The 20,885-nt window shown below is 43.2% G+C and overlaps 1 protein-coding gene across 2 annotated transcripts in view; it reads right to left on the reverse strand.

The window, feature by feature from the left end:
- RB195_022899 (uncharacterized protein) overlaps window positions 1-20,885 on the reverse strand; it is a gene marked incomplete at both ends in the record, with an annotated part of 57,191 nt that overhangs the window by 32,066 nt on the left and 4,240 nt on the right. Inside the window, 7 exons of one of the 2 annotated variants that reach the window (XM_064210146.1) lie at window positions 6,746-6,846; window positions 7,665-7,755; window positions 16,540-16,629; window positions 16,690-16,822; window positions 16,877-16,954; window positions 19,136-19,199; window positions 19,323-19,384. In XM_064210146.1, the coding sequence (XP_064066027.1) occupies window positions 6,746-6,846; window positions 7,665-7,755; window positions 16,540-16,629; window positions 16,690-16,822; window positions 16,877-16,954; window positions 19,136-19,199; window positions 19,323-19,384 (619 nt within the window). Of the gene's footprint in view, window positions 1-6,745; window positions 6,847-7,664; window positions 7,756-16,539; window positions 16,630-16,689; window positions 16,823-16,876; window positions 16,955-19,135; window positions 19,200-19,322; window positions 19,385-20,885 lie in introns of those variants that run through there. The other variant, XM_064210147.1, reaches the window with a different exon arrangement.

Consider the following 20,885-nt stretch of genomic DNA (forward strand, 5'->3'; position numbering starts at 1 on the left):
GTTGCCTTCTCGCCACGTGAAGAAAGAAGGTCCTCCTTTTGGAAGTACGACACGCCACGCGTGTCGGTAAAAATCGTCAATCCTCATTATCACCTTGACGAGGTTCTTCACGCACTATAGTTGGGGCAAAAGACCTTATGGATAAATCCGAGCTCGGCAAAATGCATAGAAGCGATATAAGGGAACAACAAAAGGAGAAGAGCAGCAGTATTAGCTGAAGCAGCTGAGCGGCAAAGAGGTTACTCGTTATCCACTTCTGAAATTCGTCAATCATGAAACAAAAACAAAAAAAAAGACCGCCTTCCCTATTCCAGACGGAACAACCGTAACACCGAGTAAGGGATAGAGGAGATGATTCACAATTTCTGCTCTGATCCTTCGGATAGCCGCGTCCACTTGCCTAGTCACTGTCTGAGAGAACAAGAGCACGTCATCTCAGGGGTCCTCCGTTTCAAAATCCGAAATGATACCATGACTGTGAAGATACCATGTCAAAATGTGGTACCCTGTCTGTCTATCACACCTATGATCCCGTTATGTCTCACTTTCATCGACTTGAAGAAGACTGACGACTCCATGGTCAGATTTCTTCACCATGTTCTTCTAAGAAAAATAAGGTGCCCTTTGTGACCTTCGCGAAAAAAAATGACTTGGCAATCCTTGTGCGCGACAGGAAAAAATGGAAGTTTTAATTGGGGCCGCTCGAGCAAATCGAAGAACAACGGGAACACTTGTGATAAAGGTGATCGATCTGACGTCGACTGGTCCCCAGACGACCACGGTCCCAGAAGGGCAACACATGTTGCCAATCGTTGGTGCTCGCAACTCTCATCGAGAAGCGCTGAAACCAGAACAACACCGCCAGGTCGTTAGTTGTGCAAAGCAAGAGCGTGTCGTTGGCCTTCTTGAGTTCTTCCTTTGAAATGGTCAAACGGTGTTAGTTCAAGACGTCTCAAAAATGATGCAGATTCTCTTAGGACATAAGATAATCCTTACAAGTTCCGCGCTTCTTATCCACCTTCCGAGATAATCGCGCAACTTTCTTATATATTTTGCACATAGTTGAAACTTCCGAAATAAGCTAGAAAAATTACCAAAGATCAAAACTGGTAGGAAATTATTAACATCATGAACCAGCCGAATGCTGCAAATGTGGACTTTTGGAGCTTAATATCTCTGCACCAAACAAGTCCGGCTAAATTCGTTTTGAATCACAGCCAAACCAAGCCACATGTAGCGGGAAAAGAGGCTCCCGTCGCTTTTTGAGCATGCCCCTTATCATGCCTTCCCTGAGCATTAGCGATGGAGTGTATCATATAGAGATTCAACGTCGTTGCTACATAAATAGCGAAAAAATCTAGGCTGCCTACCTATCGGTGATCATACGCCATATCTACTGCTAGAATATAGTTACTAGATTGTTTTGGGAATCAGTTACATCAACTGGGATTTCCTGATGGAATTTTTTTTTCCAATAATTTCTTCCATTTCTGGGATATTTCGATAGGCAGGGGTCGGCTGTTTTGGTATGTTTCTTTGCGTTTCTTTAGGAGTTGTTGAGCACTATTTGCTCCACCTTTTCCAAAAAGTGTTTGCCATTTTGAATGGAAAGTGCACAGCCTCACTAGTCAGTTTTTTCATTGCTTTGAAGTTCTGGAAAATAGTTTGGATTATTTGAGTAGATGTTTGCTGCCGAGGCGGGCTGTGAATATTTGATGTTACCCTGCAGAAAATCGACTGCTCGCATTAGGCCCTCACTTGAGGGTGGTTGGAAAACCGGACTCCTTCACCTAAACTGTCCAGTTACCACGACAAGGAACAAAGAGGATAGAAGATTGAGGTACTGGAAGATGTAATGCAGAAGTGTGAAACAAGGAAGCAATTTTTTGAGAAGTCATGTATGAACAGAGCGAAGATGTGCAGTTAGAGCGTGCTCGTCACTGCTAGAGAAAATTCGCGGAATTAAACAACTAATATCTCAGTTCAGAGGAGAAAGCGACAAGCAGTGAAGGGTGTCCGGAAATAAGCCAGAACATAGCAAATCAAACTGTGCACAACACGTCCAATATTGGAAAATTGAGTGATTTCAGTTTTAGGCCCATAGCTTTGTTGTTAGAAAAGCTGAGGAAAAATGGACAGTATATGGGGAGAGAGGAGAAAATTTGCAACGAAACACTATCAAACTTGTCTCCTTACCTTCTCCTTCAAGATAAAATAAGTGGATCTGGATGTAGAAACCGAAAACATCGAGATATGCGTATTTTTGCTACTTTTTCTGCTTACTAGAAAAAAGGTGAGTGCACGTTTGTGTCTCTCCAGGCATATTCACAGGATAAGCAATGCATCGAAGCATTTGTGTTTTCAAATTATAACGGAATTAAAGGAGTAATGGTTTAAATCAAGTTTTAATACTCTTCAAAGTAAAACTGACTAGAACTGAGAGCTAACTGGAGCCTCTTTGATGTCCTCTAATAGATCAGTGTTCCCCCAAGTCAGGAGGAAAAACGAAGCACAAGAAATAGGTTATTTTTGTTTTAAATAGGAAACACACACATTTTGAGAAGTCAGCTAGTTCGGAATCGTTTGTAGGATACCATCTGTACAACACTGAACTGTATTATTTGTCCCACAGGTAGACCAGAAGACTGTTTGAGATCCGGTGTAATTCACCTGATTTCTTGCACGAACTATGGCAACGAGTATGTCCGTGAAACGGCACGATCGCTATATGTCCGAACCAAAGAGCACGTGAATGGAAAGAATAGGTTACAGCTTTGGACGGCTTTAGGTGCCCATAGAACACAAAAACACGACGGAGCCGGTTTTGAATTTAGGGTCGAATGTCTGTCGATAAAACGGAAACTCGCGCCATATCTCGGATGGTTCTTCGGATCCGAATGAGACATTCGAACCATTCGCACTCGTGATTGATCAGTCAGCGGTCCATGCTAGGCGTCTCCTATCCACGGTGAGCATTCAATGTAGTAGCTAACTTGGTGATTGAAAAAGTAGGCATGGAGTTTACCTGTTTAGTTGTGGAAAGGTTTGGTCGTTTAAACTGCAAGTTGAATCGCCCATTTCAGGCTCTGTAGAAGGCGATTTTGCCGAAACATTAGCCAGTAAAACTATTTTGCAACTTCGTGTACAGCTCGCAGCGCTGTAAACACGACAATTACATCAATCGGATATTTGCTCTAAAACATCGTTATTCAGGGAAGGGTTCAGAGTCAACGATAGAACTAAGGGGAACTATGTCCTCTTATATGAGAATTGGCAAAATAAAAAATTCTTTGGAACCGGTGCAATCCCTTATTCGATAAGGTGCATTTCCTCCTAAATCGTATTAAGCCAAAAGTAACCAAGCAGCCGTCTAAAGTCGTTGCTGTGTGTTGCATGCGTATTGTGTTGTGTGTTGCTGCATTGTGTTGTATGCATGATGTCGTCGATAGCGAAGTTGAACAGGAAGGGTCCTGCCACTGCCCCTTGGCTTACTCCAGTTACCACCTGGAATGGTGTTGCATACCCGGCTGTTGTTCGAACTGCAGCAGTTGTTCGTTGATTCATGTCATCAAGCGAGCGAGCAAACTTGAGAAGACGGCGTCGCTGAGGAGAATCGAAAGCGGCCTCAAAATTAAGAAAGGCTAATTGTATCGGGTTCGAGTACCGCTCCCAGACTTCGATCACTCTCCTAACGATGAACACCTGATCAACTGTAGATCGGCCAGAACGAAAGCCAGCTTGCTCGTCGCGCGTTGTTTCTTCGCGACGCTTAATAAGTCGGTCCAGGATAATCCACTCCAAATCTTTGTACATAACACGCAGCAACGAGATTCCTCGATAATTCCTAGGGTCTGAGGAATTTCTTGAGGAGGAGAATTATGATAACGTGTCTCTACGAGTCAAGTATCCTTTCGTCTACCCATATTGGACGGTTGATTTTTGTCATTTTACGAATTCCAGACGGAGGAAGATATTTCAGCATTTTTGCCCTAATCTCGTCGCCTCCACCAGATTTTCCATTTTACATCTTTTGGATATAGACCAGAACCTCCGAGTCGGTTGGTGGTTCTTCGTTAACCGCATATGTCCGCCTAGAAACGTGCTAGAGTTCAGGAGCTGACGGCGCTTGCCAGTTCAGCAAGGTCTTGAAGTGATCCTCCAAATTGGAAGGGTGCTTCACCGACAGCCTTTCCACTGGCAGTGTTGAGGACAGGAGAACATCTTTTCATCTTGTCGCTATACTGCTTCAATAAAACATAGGTTTTCCGCGGATTCTTGTCCTCCCGCGCCTTTTCAAACTCCTTCGCTCGCGACGTTCACTCCTTATCGTGGTCTTGCTGCAGTTGACGACACAACTTCCTTCTAAGACGTTTTTCGTGGTTGAAGTCACCAGCGCTGCGCGCGACACATGCAGAATTGTACGTGAATTTTGTTTCCGCAGATGCAAAGGCAAACTTCTTCCGCGGCAATAGAACCGGGAGCGTTTCCTTTGCAGCGTCTTGGATGCACATGGCGAAGGAATCCGCATCGCTATGCGTCTTCCTAGTCCGTACTCCAACATGAATAGACACACGTTGGCGGAATTTCGTTCTGCATTCTTCGCCTTTCAGACCTGTCATGTCGATTTTCAGTTGAGGAGGTCCTCCTCGGTTCCTCTTCTGGAACTGTATTTTAATGCTCAGAAGAAATGGACGGTGGTCTAGAGTCGAAAGCAACATCTCAAACAGCTCTGGATTTTCGGATATCCGACTGAGGGAAGTTCCTCGTCAAAACGTAGTCGACCGGAAGTTTGAGGGTCCTCATCTTCCGCTTGCGCTGCTCCTCAGACGTTAAAAAGATTGAACACTGCCACGTGAGCTGATGGCATCGATGATTCCTCTCGTAGAAGCGATGATGAGGCCAATCCTTTCACACAAGTCAACCAGACGGTCACCGTTGCTCCGCTGGATAATACACATTTTCCTAGCACATATGATTGCTGTTCCAGTTCCATCTTCGCATTTGCGTCGATTCTGACAATGACCAACTGCTGGCTGGGAATTTTAGATATCAACGCATTCACTTCATCATAGAAGGCCTCAGCGGTTTCCGTAGGTGCGTGAGCACGTACGATCCAGAGTTTACGCCCTCTGCGATCCCGCAGTCGTAGAAAGGCGCATCTAGACGACGTTGAGCCAAACTCCTCCACCGGCTTGTTGTAATCGTTCCTCATAGCCATCGCGCAGTCACCTACTTTCTTCTCATCAGCATCGGCACAGTTTATGGTGTAATTTTCGATGCTGATGGCGGGCCAATCTCTTATGCGTATTTCCTGCAGTGCAGCAAACGGCACAGAGAGATATCACAGAAGTCTAAATAGGGCGGTTTGTTGGAGTTCACTCGACAGTGTTCGGCACTTCAGCGTGACGAAACGAAAGGTTTTTGCCAAAGATTCCTTCAGGCAGTTGACCTTTCAGGTTGTGGGTTTTGGTGATGTGCTGGACGACAGTACCTTTTTGCAATGTATGGGAATCTTTCGCCATATAACAGTGCAGGTTATATAGCCCGATTATACGATTATACGTTCCCAATGCGTATACTCGAACGCCTGATTGCGTTTAGTTACAGGACCACCACGAGCAGGTAGCAATCACACTTGTATACGCGGCCCCACTACACACATTATACATTATATATATATATATATATACAAGTTATAAATTAAACTTAGATGTTATATAAAAGCGCTGTGCCGTTTCCAGAGAAGACGTAAGCCATCAGGACGAGCTCTTGCATAAACATTACTATTTTAGAGGTAACTATAAAATCCTTCGAAGAACGCGGATTAATTACAGCATAATGTAAAAGGAGAAAGGAACTTGCAACAAGTATTCGCCAAAAAACCAGACTAAAAAGTGTTTCAAGTCGCAAAAATTCACTATTTCCATTACCACCTCCAAAAGTCACTTTCTTCTTAAATTACTCAGTTCTTTGAAAAACTCACAATATAGTGAAGGACACACAGCTGTTCTAACTTTCTTTAGTCTGTATAGAGGATACTTGATTGGTTTGTGAAAAAGCGTTTAGAAAAAATAGCATTTTTTCTGAGAAAAAAAAAACGTTTTTCTAAATAATTTGCTCAAATGGAAACCCCTCGATAAAGTGAAATATACATATTCGCTCTAGAACTTTCCACACCATACAATGATAACTCTGTCTGTAAAAATGCGTAGTTTTTTTGGGAAGGGGGGGGGGGCAGGACGCTACCATTGGCGTGCTCCACTTCAATACTCTATCACAATTGTCTCCGATTGTCTAGCAGGAGAGTTCACTCGAGCACGCACAATCCCCTTCATCTCCATTAAAAGGATTTCCCCAATCTGTCATATGTCTTCCGATAGATCGCGAATTAAGGATTTTTTGGCATACATCACTTATCTGGTCTAAAATAAACAAAAGAGGAAGCAAAAACACGCAAATCTCGACGTTTTCGGTATATTTATTATTCTCTTTTATTTTTCCGGATCCGACCATCTTATGTATGATAAAACTAATGCAAAAAGCATAGATCATTTAAACTTAAGAGCTCCGTAACATATAGTTATCAGAAAAAAAATTACCATACATGCAGGACCTCAACTTCCTTTCACAATGGTAACAACAGAGATGTTCAAAAACATTACTACAAGAATGGAATGAAAAAAACCAATGAAAAAATGAAAATGGACAGAATGGAAAAATAAGGCAAAAATAAAAGGCAACGTACACCGATAGCTGGAGTATAGCAGGCTACGTGGTGAGGGGTGTTACCGGAACTGACTGCGAAAGCGGTAATACTCGGTACAATAAGCTTCCGGTCATAGTGTTCTAAAAAAGAGTGAAACAGCGACCTCAGTATGAGAAGTAACGACTACGAAGACCTCAGCAACCGAGTTGAGAAGCACCAACTAATAAAACGAATGACCACAGCTGGAACGCTTAGCAGTTTAAAGCAATTCTTGATGTTGGCTTCTCTACAAGTGATGACAGGCATTGGAAGTTAACTTGTAATTATCACAGCCAAACACCATTTACAAATCCAGAAATTGGAGATTAAGGAGAAGCATAAAACTGCTTAGTTTGCCCGAAGAAAGAACCTTTTACAATCATACGAGCGATGAAATCATTTTAAAGGCTTTCACTTCATTGCACGTACGGGTATAATGTTGTTTAAACTAAGCAGTTTGGTTCTTTCTCTTGATAAATTATTTAAGGATTTGTAGAGATCTCTCACATCTCCGCTGTAATAATTGCAAACTAAGTCTCGAACCCTAAGAAGTACCTGGGAATTCAACATTAAATATTTCCTCCAATGTTGGAAAATATTTAGCAACCAAATCACAAAATTCTCGCTTCCATTGTAACCGGATGTAAACCTCGTTCTACAGACCTCCAAGCAAACGAGACAGAAGAAATCGATAAACTATCATTGAAATATCGAGATTTTTTATGGTACATTAAAAATTGTTTTTTTTTGTACCGGGGCTTGTAAATAAAAGATTGGATCATAATCCAGCGCTTTAACCGCTTCCAAAATGCTTAGCTGACTTCTCGTTTTCATTCTGACCAGAAGACAACGCCGCACTACGGCCACCTTCTAATATACCCCTTTTGAAAAATTGATAGAGAAAAATTGTAAAAGTTACCTAAGTGACAGCCGCTATAAATTAGAAGTTCACAACCAACAAGACGAACAGCTACACTTTCATCATCAGTAAACTGCGGCATCCACGTTGCCTGCAACCCTCAATCTTATTGTATTAACATCAATAATGGTGATCAAAAATGCTAGAAAACTGCAACGCACCAAACCCTACTGACAATCGAAGTGGAAGATATTGATATTAAGATAATAAAACCAACAACAGTGAACAGAAATGACGACGTTGGTAAATCCGTTCCTGATCCGCCTATGCGTTCAACATCAATTCAGAATTGCATGGAGTTTTTGAACGGATGTGCAACTTATACAATGACTGGAGGGAGGAGGGGAACCCGTTGTATCAAGCCAATGTTTTGCTCCTTGAATGAATCTGATATCAATCTATTGACCTCGGTGAGAAAAAAAGGCTTCTATGACGTGTGAAAGTTCGACCTTTCTTGAATCTTAACATAGAGATTGCAACTTGACTATCAACAAGTTTCTATGACGTTTCGAACTATCGTCGTGCAACCTCCTGCCGGCTGTACTACACCCGCCTCAGTGGAATGCCGCTATGTATACCATCATATGGGGTTACCGCACGCGGGCGAGCTGCGCCCGGTTCGGACGGGCAATGGTGTTGTTAGAGCGCGCCTAGCCTAGTTCGGGCTGGCGATGGTGATGCTAAAACTCTCAAATACGTGTTTTCAATGCGAGCCGTACTTCGTTATATTGTTATATCCAGTTTGAAGTTTTTGTTCCAGTTTTGCTATATTTGTGAATGTAATCTCCATGTACGACTTTCGATAACCCTCGACATGTTGATGTTCTAATAATTAATTTCTTTAATTGAGCCGAACACGAGGTTGTTACTATCCTTTATTCGTGGCTAACGTTTCGGCAATATCCCCATCTTCAGAGCCTGAAAGGGTGAAATTGAACGTGATTAATTCGATCAAACGACTTATCCGCCCAACAAAGAAAGTCTTACGCTTACTGCTGGGCCTCATAGCTACCAGTAGAAGAGAACATTGTACCTTAGGATCAGCTGACTATCCTGCCATTTCTAGATACCTGTTGTGACGTGACTAGCGCAATAAATATCAGCCTTAAATATGACGCGAATTCCCGCGTAATGCAGAGGCATTCCTCTTTGCGATTCATCTTTAGGTCCTTGGAGTGGATCCAAAAGCCCTCCAGAGCTTTGCGCGCCGCGATACTAGGCTTGCGCGCCAAAATCGTGATCTTAACTTTTAAATCTTCTCCGTTATGACGCTGCACCTTATAACCACCTAATGCAGCGTACTCACATGATTCCCTTTTGCCGTCCGGGTGTTCTTTGATTCGAATACATAGTGGTCTAGCTGTTTCTCCTATGTATTCGTCACCACACCGCACACAAGAAATCATATAAACAACACATGAATTCATACAATCACCCTAGTTTTTATCCGAACATATTTTGCATTCCGGTGTAGTGCAAATGCGATCATATAGGCGATTTAGAAAGAGTCTTTGCCTAAGGTTACTAGGGGGAGCTCGACGATTTCAACAGATTCTTCAAGATTAGCTTTCCTCAGACACCGCCGGATAGCAGCGCTAACCTCATCGAAAAAAAAACGGCACACAAAAAGATACTTTTCCATACCAGATTTGTTTCGGTTTAGAGCTCTTTTTCTAATAGGCGACATAGGTGTGTAGCCGTTATTGACCGCAATTTTCCAAACAAGCTCGACAGATTCTCGATTCTGTGCTGCGTAACAGAGCGAAAGAAGAAATATCGATTCAAACAGATAGGCACGGAGATCTTGATCAGTCAGTTGGTTCTTAGCTTCCCTGACGGGTGCGACTGCTATCCACGCCACCCTCATCCTTCTATTCAGTTAATCTTTTAAGTCGTTTTCCATATTCATAGAAGATTCGAGGTATCCGTTTGATGAAGTTCCCACGATTTGGGAACCTTTCAAGTTGTACTGCTTCGTCCTCGCAGTAGGCGTTCTTCATTCTGTTTGTTCGCAGTCATATTCTCTTCCCGTCCGCAAAATGAAAGTTGTAGAGGAATCTTCCATTAACACGTATGCCCTTTCTTCCCAAAAAAGTGATTTTACTATTCATTGTAATGCAGCAGCGAACAGCTTCGGCGATCTAGCATCGCCTTGCTGACCTTTTGAATGGTTAAGGTGAGGGGACGCTGGAAGAGCTATGTCGTGGTGGTGCATCGACCGTAGCAATTGGCTAATGTCCACTGGGGCGGGTGTAGTGTAGCGGTTAGAGGTTCCGCTTCTTGCACTATCGATCGGAGGTTCGAATCCGCCCTAGTGCTCACAAAGCTTTTCATCCCTTTGGGGGTCGATAAATTGGTACCAGACTTGTCTGGGAGGACAAGAACATTGACTTGACAGACCGACTGGCCACCGCAAGTCATTGCATAGGTCACTTACACGTTCGTAAACCTCAAACGATTCTGAATTGAAGTGAACGTGGGGGTGCAACCCAAGCGGATCAATTAACGCCAGAAACTTTCTCCTTTATCCTCACATACGACTCGTTCACACCTTCATCAACCAGCGCTGAAAGTATTTCGTTTCTACGCCGTCAAAGGCTTTCTCATAGTCAACGAAGGTTAGAACAAGGGGCAGGCGGTATTCACAGCAAATCTCTATGATCTTAAGGCTGGGCTTCATCCAGCATCCTAGATATGCGCGTGAGGATGATCTTGGTGAATACTTTGTATAAAACGCTCAGCAAGCATATCGGACGGTAGTTTCGAAGCTCATCTCTGTCACCTTTCTTATGGATAAGAACGGTTCGCGAGGTCTTCCACTTAGGCTCCTTTCTTTCTGAAGGTAGAATGTCATATGCGCTGCTAAGATTACATGAAGTGGATGGCCACCAGCCCGAAAAAAGTCTGCTGATATAAAATTAGGTCCGGGAGCTGTGCCAGGTTTCATGCTCTTGGCACCGACTCGTACTTCCGAAGGGAGAATCCGTGGTGGGGCTTCGCCAATGGGGATGATCGGGCTTGACACAGGAGTTGATGAACGGAAAAGGTTTGAGTAGAACCTCTCCGTAATGATTTTCATCTCACGACAAGAAGACGTGCGAGTCTCGTCTTCGTTCAGCAAGGCTGCAAGCGGAATCTTATATTCGCGGAATTCCCTGCAGCACTTCTTTAGACTCGTTCTTCTTAGTGCTGGTTCAAAAATCTTCTTCTGCCAGTGTTTCGAAAGATCTACCTGCAACGCTTTTTCTAGTGTTTGCTATCAACCGCTCAATGTGCGATCCATTCAAGATTCAAAGTCCTTATTTTTCCTAACAATTCCTTTGTGGCCTTCGAAATTCGATCCCAGTTTGTCGTGCGAGGCTTCAAAGCACGTTCTGCACAGGTTTATAATCTTCTGAAGCAGGTTGTGGTTCACGTTACCGCCATCGTTGTGTACGACTTAATTCCTCAATGGAACGTGGGGGTTAGTTGTATTTTCGTAAGATGGAGATACTGATCAGAACCACTACAAAAGGATGGTACTACCTAGGCGCCAAGTAGACACCACCTCCAGTTGGACAGTATGTATGTGGTCGATGGACAAGAGCCCAGCGAAGAGATTACCATTTTCACTCCGATTGCCGTTTTCACTCCGACTCCGTATTCCGTAATCTTCTAATCCTGTATTTCTCTTCTGTGGCCTTTTCTAGTTTTGGGTTGAAGTGCCCGACAACGAATTTGTGGAAGGACTTCCCGTTGCTGATCCTTTCCTCTAGCTCTTCATTAAACGCATCCAATTTAGACTCATCAGCTGCTGATGGTGAGTAACACTTGATGATGCTAATGGGTTTTTGGCGCAGAGGGCGGAGGCGAAGAATGGCTAGACGAGGTGACAGGATCTCGTGAGAATCGACAAGATGGACGACACCCGGAGAACAACAAAACCAACACTGCTTACATTTCGCGACGGAACTTCCTCTCCGCGAATGACGAGCGTACTGTCCATTGATCTGTTGTACGTCGCTCCTTCTGGTGTTAGTCTCTTGAGGGCAATCACGTGAAATTTGATACGTTCTACAGATCCGAGAAGGGCATGCAGGTCAGAGTCTATGCACGTTGTTCTCGCATTGTAAGTACACAGTCTGAGATAGTCTCCACGTGCGTGTGTCTCCTTGGTTCATCAATGAATCAATGACGTCCTGAGCAACCTGAGATTTGATCGCCTCTCACTGGTCGCCATACAGAGGTCTGAGACGGCAGAACCCAGTGACGGTGAACAGAAGCACTACAAAAGGAAGGTGCTATCAAGGCGTCAAGTAGACACCGGCTCTGGTTGGTGAGTGTGGTCGATCTCTGCACGAGTCACGCCATTGGGTGACTCCCATGTCTACCGACGATGACCATTCTTCATAAAAACAGAATTTCAATGAAAGAAGCGAGCGGCGGACAACAGCGCGGCAAGACGATTGGCGTTTTCATTCCGGTGTCCTAGTCCAAGTCTTCCGATCATGTATTCCTCTTCAGTTGCCTTTCCTAGTTTTGCATTGAAATCCCCGACAACGAATTTACAGAAGGATTTCTCGTTGCGGATTACTTACTCCAGCTCCTCATAAAACGCATCCAATAAGGATTCATCAACTGCTACTGTTGGTGGGTAGCAGTTCATGATGCTGATAGTCTTTTGGAACAGGGGGCGGAGGCGAAGAATGCCAGAAAAGGTGACCCAGAATCGTCAGATTAACAAGATGAACGACAGATTGGTGCACAACAAAACCAACTATATCCAACAACCGTCTATATTTTGCGACGGAACTTTTTCTCCTCGAATGACGAGCGCGCCGCCATTCATCTGTCGTACAACGCTCCTTTTGCTCCTGGTTTCTTGCAGAACAATCACTTGATACACTCTGCAGATCTGAGAAGGGCATATAAGTCAGCGACATCACATTCGAAGACAAGCCTGAGCAGCTTGAAATTTGATCGCCTCTCACCGGTCGCCATACCGTCCGACGTCTGAGACGGCACCGCCCAGTGTGCAGGGTACTGAGGCAGTAAATATGCTTGAGTGGCAAGACTTTTCGCCAAACTAGGCAGCCCTGCCATGGGGAGCTTAGCTTTCACAACAAGTCGTCGCCCAACCTATATGGGAACCACCTTGTGACAATTTGCTGAGACGGTGGTGAATCTTAGCAGTGATTTACTTGTAGATATGCTTTCAATTCCGAGAAGCCGGAATGTCGGATGTGTCGAACTCCTTCTCAGCTTGGGAGACCCTGCCGTAGGACGAACCTCCGATGTGCATCGCAGTTCGACGCCCAGAGTCACCTCAACTACTCTAGGCGGTAAACCGTTGTGGGATTCACGGCCGCACTACAGCGGATAATCCAATCGTTGCGGAAGATAGAAGCATAAATGATTATGGAGGACTCGTCTTTAACCTTCGTTGTGTGGACGAGACCGTTCTGTTTTCGAGAAGTACCACTGAAGCAGTGACGATGTTCAACGAACTAAACGAAGCGGGGAAGAGAATAGGACTACACGTAAACAAAGAAAGAAGATATAACGCATGAAGAATGCGAGAACGGAGAAATACAACTTGACTCCCACATCGTGGAAACTTCAGCATACGTGTACCACTGACGTTCTATGAATATGGAGGACAACTCGAATGAAGGACTGAGCCAAATGATGAAAGCAGGATGGACAGCAATCGCACACGACAGGAAAGGAGCAACTAACGGACCAAAAGCTCCGCCCCCAGCTGTTCTATTCGACAGTTCTTCTAGCGCTTTGCTGCGCAGGGGAAACAGCGGATACATGGGCAGACAGCACTTTCACCTCTACTTACTACTCACAGAGAGATGTTATCTGAAGTTCAATCGGCACACGTAACACTAGCCGACATGGAGGGAGTGCATTATGAAATTGACGTAGTGTGGCAACCTAATGGAAAACATAGAGTTCGGGGTGTGGACTGCGAAGATATAGTCGGGTCAATACGACATGAAACACGAGTGTAGTTGATGTGCATTTGCGTACGCGCTCGAAACGGCGCTGTGGAGGCAGCAGTTGGAACCGAGGTGGGCCCGCCGCTAACTGCAGCGATGGGTGGTGCCAGCGAGGATTTCACCATGCTCCTAGCCACTACGTTCCACCGAAGCGCCTCGAAAGAAGCCGCGTACGCAATTGCGTACGTGTTTCATGTCGTTTTGACAATACTTTGGGCCCGGTCAATTTCCCCCGTGGTTCTTAAAAAACGGTGTGGGGGACAGCGTCCATACTTAGAGATAGGTCAAAACGCGCCGGGTCCACGAGCATGCAATTAAAGACCAATTAGGTGTCCGCACTAGCCTATGAAAGTGAAACCAATGAATTAACTGGATGGGATCGGAGTGTGTATGAGGGACCACGTTCTAATGTACCTCCTAAGAACAAACGCTGCCCTACGCCGTTTTTTTTAGGACGATTAGGAGATATTGAGCGGAGCTCATATTCGTAATCTACAACCCAAACTCGTCAGATTTCCTGATGTATTCGTTTGCACGGATTGATTAGCTGAGAGCTCAGCTGTATAGGGCTCAAGAACTTCGCTAACGACACTCACGAAACTTGCGGATATCTTGGATGACGGTGTCGTGGAAAAGGAACGACGGGAGAAGATGCTGAAGCCCGAACATTCAGTGAACATAGGCCATCTAATTATCTAACAAATAATTTACGGCGTCCATTAATGGGTATTTCGTCACGAGTTTCAGGATCCTCACATCAAACACTGCCTGCGCCACAGTGCATGATGGAGGGTAAGTATAAGCAACCCCGCGTTAACCTTTATGGAAGGCCATCATCAAAATTCGGACTATGCAAAAGAGCTCACCCGGCTTTTCCCCCAGACACCTTCCAATCATCGAGAGCCGAGCAGTCTCAAAATCGGAGACCTTATGGAACTCGTCCTCTGTTTGGATCACGGTCAAGCGCACGTTTGGATTTTCCCAGTAGTGGGTCGAAAGAGGAGATGGCAGCAAAAGATAGCAAAAGGGTCGTAAGATCAAAAAGATTCATATTAAGGCTAAACTTGTTATGTTACAGAGGGGGATTTTTACTACCAGAATCTCGTTTTACTTTCTTCACACTTCTTTTCTTCTCTCAAACGTTAGTTAAGAAGTAGTTGCAGAATTTGCTAAAATTTCCACCTAACTTACGAAAAAAAACTAGAGAGCCTCTGAAAATAGTGATTTAAATGTTTCACAGCGTAAAAATTCCTCTGCAAGATGCACCCTTGATTGCCTTTGTAGGTTTTTTTTTTGCACCAAGTTATAGATGTTTATTTCATCGTATCAAAATTCTCACCAGTGCTGCACTCGCTCCCAATCAGGTTCGTCGCAAAAATCACTTCCAAATCGCGCGTAAATACAGTATATTTGTTTCTATTCATCTGAATTTGATTTATTGTACATTATATTTTTATTTATTTATTGTTACTCTTATTCATTTATTAGTTTTCAAATAATTCTATAGAATTTATTATATGTAGTTTTAGTTGCTACATTAGCTATTATATAAGGGAATGAGATGTGGGTAAGGAAATTAGAAGGTTAGGGGAGGATCGTGCTCCAATTAGCGATAGCGATAACTTGGATGACACTAAAGTTTAGCATTGTGCGCTTGTCTAAAACCATTTCCGCTTTCTAAATCAGTGTAAAATCCTGTTGAAAGCACTAGGTTTAGCAACCGAATGACCGGAACTCTGAAACTTCGACACTTCCATATTTGTTTCGGGGTTGATGATGTTAACCTGTCATACTTTTTATTCTCCAAGATCACTCTCCCTTATGGAAGTAAATAAGATGATAAAGTCGGCATTGGTCAATCTCTGGTGTTTGCGTCAGCGCGTTTGACTTCAATTCACAATCGTAGGTGTTACGTGTAAGGCTTATACGATGACTTGCAACCGCTTTAGCTAGTTGTTTCAGGTGTCAAGTCTGAAACCAGTGCTCAGCAAAAAACGCTGAGTAGTGACTTGAATGGATCCTTTCTAAGTGCACGTACTTCTGGAGTTGCATCAAATATGAGAATTCTAAAAGACTTTCTGCGTCGGTTTTGCAATTCAAACCAACTATAAATACAAGAAAAAGGTAACACGGAAAAAAAATAGGATCAAATGCTCTCTGTGCGCCACTTGAACTTACCTTCTCACAAATTTTTCTTACTCGTGATATCTTTGATACAGTGAAGTGCTATGAGGAAAAGAGTGATGTAGTGGGAGACAAATGTTCCAAGGTATTGGAATGATTCTTCAACGCTACTTTACAGGAAGAAAACAGGTTGTTCATGTTCTCCAATCTCGCTTTTTATTACATCGGTTTTCACATACAGTATACATTTTAATTTTGTAGAAGGCAAATAGGTCATGTAGATGTTTGAAACTTCTTCCTTAGGACTTTCAGTAAGTTAGCATTAGAGCAGATCGCATGCTTTGTTGTAAGAAGTTCCACTCAATCTCGCCAACCTTGTTCCAGTTGGCATAGGGTTCACACACGATCTCATTAGCCGAGAGTTTCGGATACAGCCCACTTCCTAATAAAAGAGAGCATCTAACCTTGTTCTCATCAAAAGTAGATCGATTATTCAAGATCATTAAATCGCACATATCCATAAAAAAAAAGCTTACCGAATGCGTCACCGCAGGTCGATACAGACTTCTTACCCACTAATGCGCGTGGTTATCCGCTCTAGGAACTAGTAGAACGTTTGGACGATCTCTACTACATACCGCTCCGAGGAGTTCTTAGCAGCAATTAGATTCAGCTAGGGGAAAGTAGCTCCATCAGGATTTCAACATGTCCAAAAATAAAAGCGCCTATTTAGCGGTGGGAACATAAAAGGGACATCAACACACCTCTCTGGCGGCAACTGTTGTAGTCACATGTTTGCCCTCCAAAAGATTATAAACTCTCATGTTCGGATCAGGCTTTTGGGTAGGACACGTCTTAAATCACGAGTTTTAAATGAAATTCACAGACCACAAAGCCAAAAAAAAGTTGCAAACCTTCTGACCGTAAATAGTGTACGGTTCAAAAGTTATCATATGAGTGTCACGTGGTGAGAAGAGAATACACTTAGTTCTTTTCAAGTCAACACTGATCACATCCTTTCCAGTTGCTATTTGGAAAGCACGGGTTCTGAAGAGAACAACTTTTCTAGCCTTTTCCAAAGACACTCTAGTATTTCGTTACCTTTTCGAATCACAGTAAGCGAAAATATGCCCGTCATTACTGAACTGGAAAACAGTACAAGGATTCTCCTTTGGTATCCTAGGTTCGTAAATAACTACTGACTATCCGTGCTCGGTCTTTTTGGCTTTCTGGCAAGGTTCCAGACACTAAGCACAGTCAGATCAAAACCACCTGAATCCCGGTGGATCCTCAAAAGCTGATACGCTCAAAACGACGCGCTCGAACCAGCGGCCACGATCCAGTTGGGACTATTGCTAACTTCACTCCAAGTGCAGAAGTAGTGTTGATTCCACCCTGATTGAAGATGCGTACACAACTGCACCAAGCTTCAGGTCTTTTTGACCGGACCACATTTCGAGATGGAAACTTTACTCGATCCCAACCTTCAACAAAGTATGCTTGATGAATTCGTTGCGTTCCATTTTATTGGCACAGTAAAAAAAAATGAATCATCTATTAACTTATGGGTTTGAAAGATTGGAGCCACGAACTTCTCTCACTGGAGAAATCACAGCCGATTTATCGTGTGGCTATCTGGCGCATCACAGGTGGTGAACAGAAAGCTATCTCTATCTTCTCTGAAATTGAATGGGATGGATACATATTTATACAGAAGCAAGAAGGCTGGCCACCTACACACAACAGAAACACTAAAGAAAAAAGTTCTAGTGATATCATTTCATAAAACAAACGATATAAAAGAACAAGGTATCAATTCTCACTCAATCGAGCGTTGACAATGATCTTTCCTTAAGTGCAAAAGTTCGACTTTCCTTGTATCTTGGCATAGAGATTGCAACTTGTTGATAGTGCAACTTGTTGATCTTCCCTTATTCCTTTCAGCTGCTTTAACTATGACGTTTGCGAAGTTATGTCTACTGATTTGATGCGAACAACATAGAGAGTTGCATATATTTCATCAAACCTTTTGTATTCACATGTGTTAAAACCTCTTTATGTGATTTGCTTCACGGAATGATACGGCTTAAATTATGTTTCGTTTCCTCTCATTAGTGCTTCTGTTGTGCACAAATAATCGGCGCTCCACCTTAGTTTCTCAATAATTGTTTCGTCCCACTCAAACTTGAAAAGGGTAGTATTACTGAAATGACCTTTTTTAATAGACTCTATGCTAATGATTTCCCTTTCTGCTAATAATATGGGCTGCAAAGGTTAGCCGCAGCTGGAGAAGTTGCAAATGACAGTTGGCGCACTGAGGCACAGTGCGTCAGGAATAGGCAAAAGTTTCTAAGGGGCGGGCTAAAACCACTAAGGTCACGGCCCTAAAAACTAAACACTGGTCTTTGAAGATCCATGACATGTAGGCTAAAGCTATTAAGATATGGTTTTTGCTTGATCCTGTTCCTCCTTTTATACAAAATGCCTCTGTTTTGTAAGCATTCAACAAACCAGAAAAAGCCTGGACAATATGAAATAATTGACTAGAGAACTGAAGGATGATGCACACATTTCTAGGTTGTTAATAATACACGCCTCTAAAAGTCATTCCATCACTGATGTCGTGCCGTCGAAACAAAACTTGCGCTCCGATTGTGTTTTATTGACTTTTCCTACAATTGTATAGCCAGATCAAAACGACATTAAACTCAGTGCAGTTGTGTAAGCGGCTGCGCTCGCAGCGGTGCAGAGGGGCGTAACCGATAGGATACACCCTTGCTAGCATCACTCATCGCTGCAGTTCGCGATGGTCTCACTTCGATTTCAAGCGCTAGCTCAGGGGAGGCTTCGAGCGCAGCCGCTTACGTAACTGCAACTTTCTTTTTGACGCGACTATACCATACTTATTTTTACGTTCAGCAAAGGCTACATGTGAAAGTTAGTGGTCTGCCTCTGAGAAATACGTGATGCGCATAAGCATATATCTAATTCCAGATAAGATCAGAAGGTAACTTTCCTTAGGACCGTTGTCATAAACAATTATGTAAATCTCAGTGTTATCCAAGAAGACCAAATAGGAAGTAGTTGGGATCAAATTATATGGTTTTCAATTCTTCTCACATTCACTCACCTCTTCACTCATTTAGATGCATAAATTACTTCATCATTTATACTGTCTTTACAGTACACTGATACAACTACACACAACATATTCATCAAGTGTGCATTCGTTGAAGATAGAGAGTGAAAGGTTCTGAGTGTCACAACGAAGTATCGGATGCTGGCACTTTGTCAGAGAGCCAAGATGACTGCCCGTAAATGTAGTGTAGAAAAGAACCCATCAAAGTGCGAGGAACTCACTCGAAAAGAACTGTTGAGTCGGTTCCCAGTCCACGCATCAAAGACAGACCACTAGTCCTCCGTACTAGAATCAATTAACAAAATGATGGTTAACTAGCAACAAAAATGATGTACTGAGGAGTGGTTGCGCTAGGCAAAGAAATTGAAGTCCCAGAAAACTCTTTAAAAAAGTCCGAAACAAACTAACCTGAGTAGATTAGGTTGTCCCCCATTGTAATCTTTTGACTGTGGTATATTATACTCAAAGACCTAGTGTAAAATATGGTAATATGGTATGGTATACATATAGTATGGTAGCCATATAGAACATATAGAACAAGACTATGACAAAGTGTGCGATAGAAGATAAGGAGGGGGAAAATGTTGTTGCTGTTGTTGTTGGGGAGGGGGCGAGGGGAGGTGGCACTCAGTGGCGCCCTTATTTCCCGAAGCTCTTACTTTTTTTCTTTTAGTAACTCAAGTTTACATGCCATAGATCCTCTAAGACTAATGCTTAGGCCTTAGGGTCTCGATTGACTTGACTATTCACTTCGAGAAATAAGTGCGCCACTAAGTGCCACCACTGACAGTTGTTACATCCACATGTGTATAAAAGTCACGGCACCATCTAAATCCAACGGCCGCACGGGCGGTCGCGTCGCGCCGCACTGGGTCGCTGCCAGCCCTGCACTGTCTGCGGCCCTTCGCAAACATGAGGGCCTATGGTGTTACTAGGCACTCGCGACTATTCGACCTGACCTCAATGGATCCATGCGATAGTTTCTACCCTCGTCTCGCCATAAAAGTGTGAGTAACATTCCTATTCACTAGTTACTCGTATCCAAACTTTCCTCCCGGCTGCGGGAAGCTCTGATCCTTGGACCAAGGCTAACGCGCCGCGAAATTCAAAATGGTGCGCCGAGTCACTAATTCCTCTGTTGTTTCAGAGGAATAAGATTAGAGAAAGGGAGAATATGAGTTCCTTACGGTGTTTCACGTTCTCTTACCTTAAAACAATCGAGAGGAATATCACAATAAACCCAAATCCAAGAAAGAAATGATGTATGATCTCCGAATTTCAAACTGAGTAAGGGATGGAATTGGAGCTTAGGATTTTTTATCCTTGTACAGCTAACGACGATCTCTTCAGGTAACTGCAAAGCTAAACTCTTCTACTCTTCCCCTCTCCAGTTTTCTCGTTTTTTCCATTTGCTCTTGCATTGCTTTCCTTATTTAATGTGTAGTTTCATTTCCCTTTGTTTCCTTAATTTTGTTTGTTTTTCACCATTTCCTCTTACCGTTACTCTTCTTTTTTCATTCTGTCTTTACTTCCCAGCATGTAATTGTGTTGCTTACTCTGCTCCTAGTTAAGGAATGCGTACTACATGATAATCGGCACTTATATCACGTTAATATATAACAAGAACATCGAAGCTAAAGGAACACAAGTCGCATAGAAAAAAGTAGTGGAGGTTTCTCAAATGAAAGTAAAGACTCTTTTCCAGTATCTCTTCCTAATTGGGAAAAGTATTTTTTCTGCAAAACATCCTGGATGATACAGCTCCAACACTGGTACGAGATAAGGAAAAAAGTGTGAAAGAAAGCCAGTGGGGTCCATGACAAAACCTAGGTATCGTTTTCAGACTTTACCTGAAGTTTCAACTTGTACATATTTGCAGCCGACTTTGTTTTATTGTCTTTGGACTTGCTTTCACGATTTTTTTTTCTTTGGAAGAGTAGTTTTCTGCTTCTATTCAACCAATTTTGGATA

This window comes from Necator americanus, chromosome X (assembly GCF_031761385.1).
Source record: "Necator americanus strain Aroian chromosome X, whole genome shotgun sequence".
In the NCBI taxonomy this organism is placed as follows: Eukaryota; Metazoa; Nematoda; class Chromadorea; order Rhabditida; family Ancylostomatidae; genus Necator; species Necator americanus.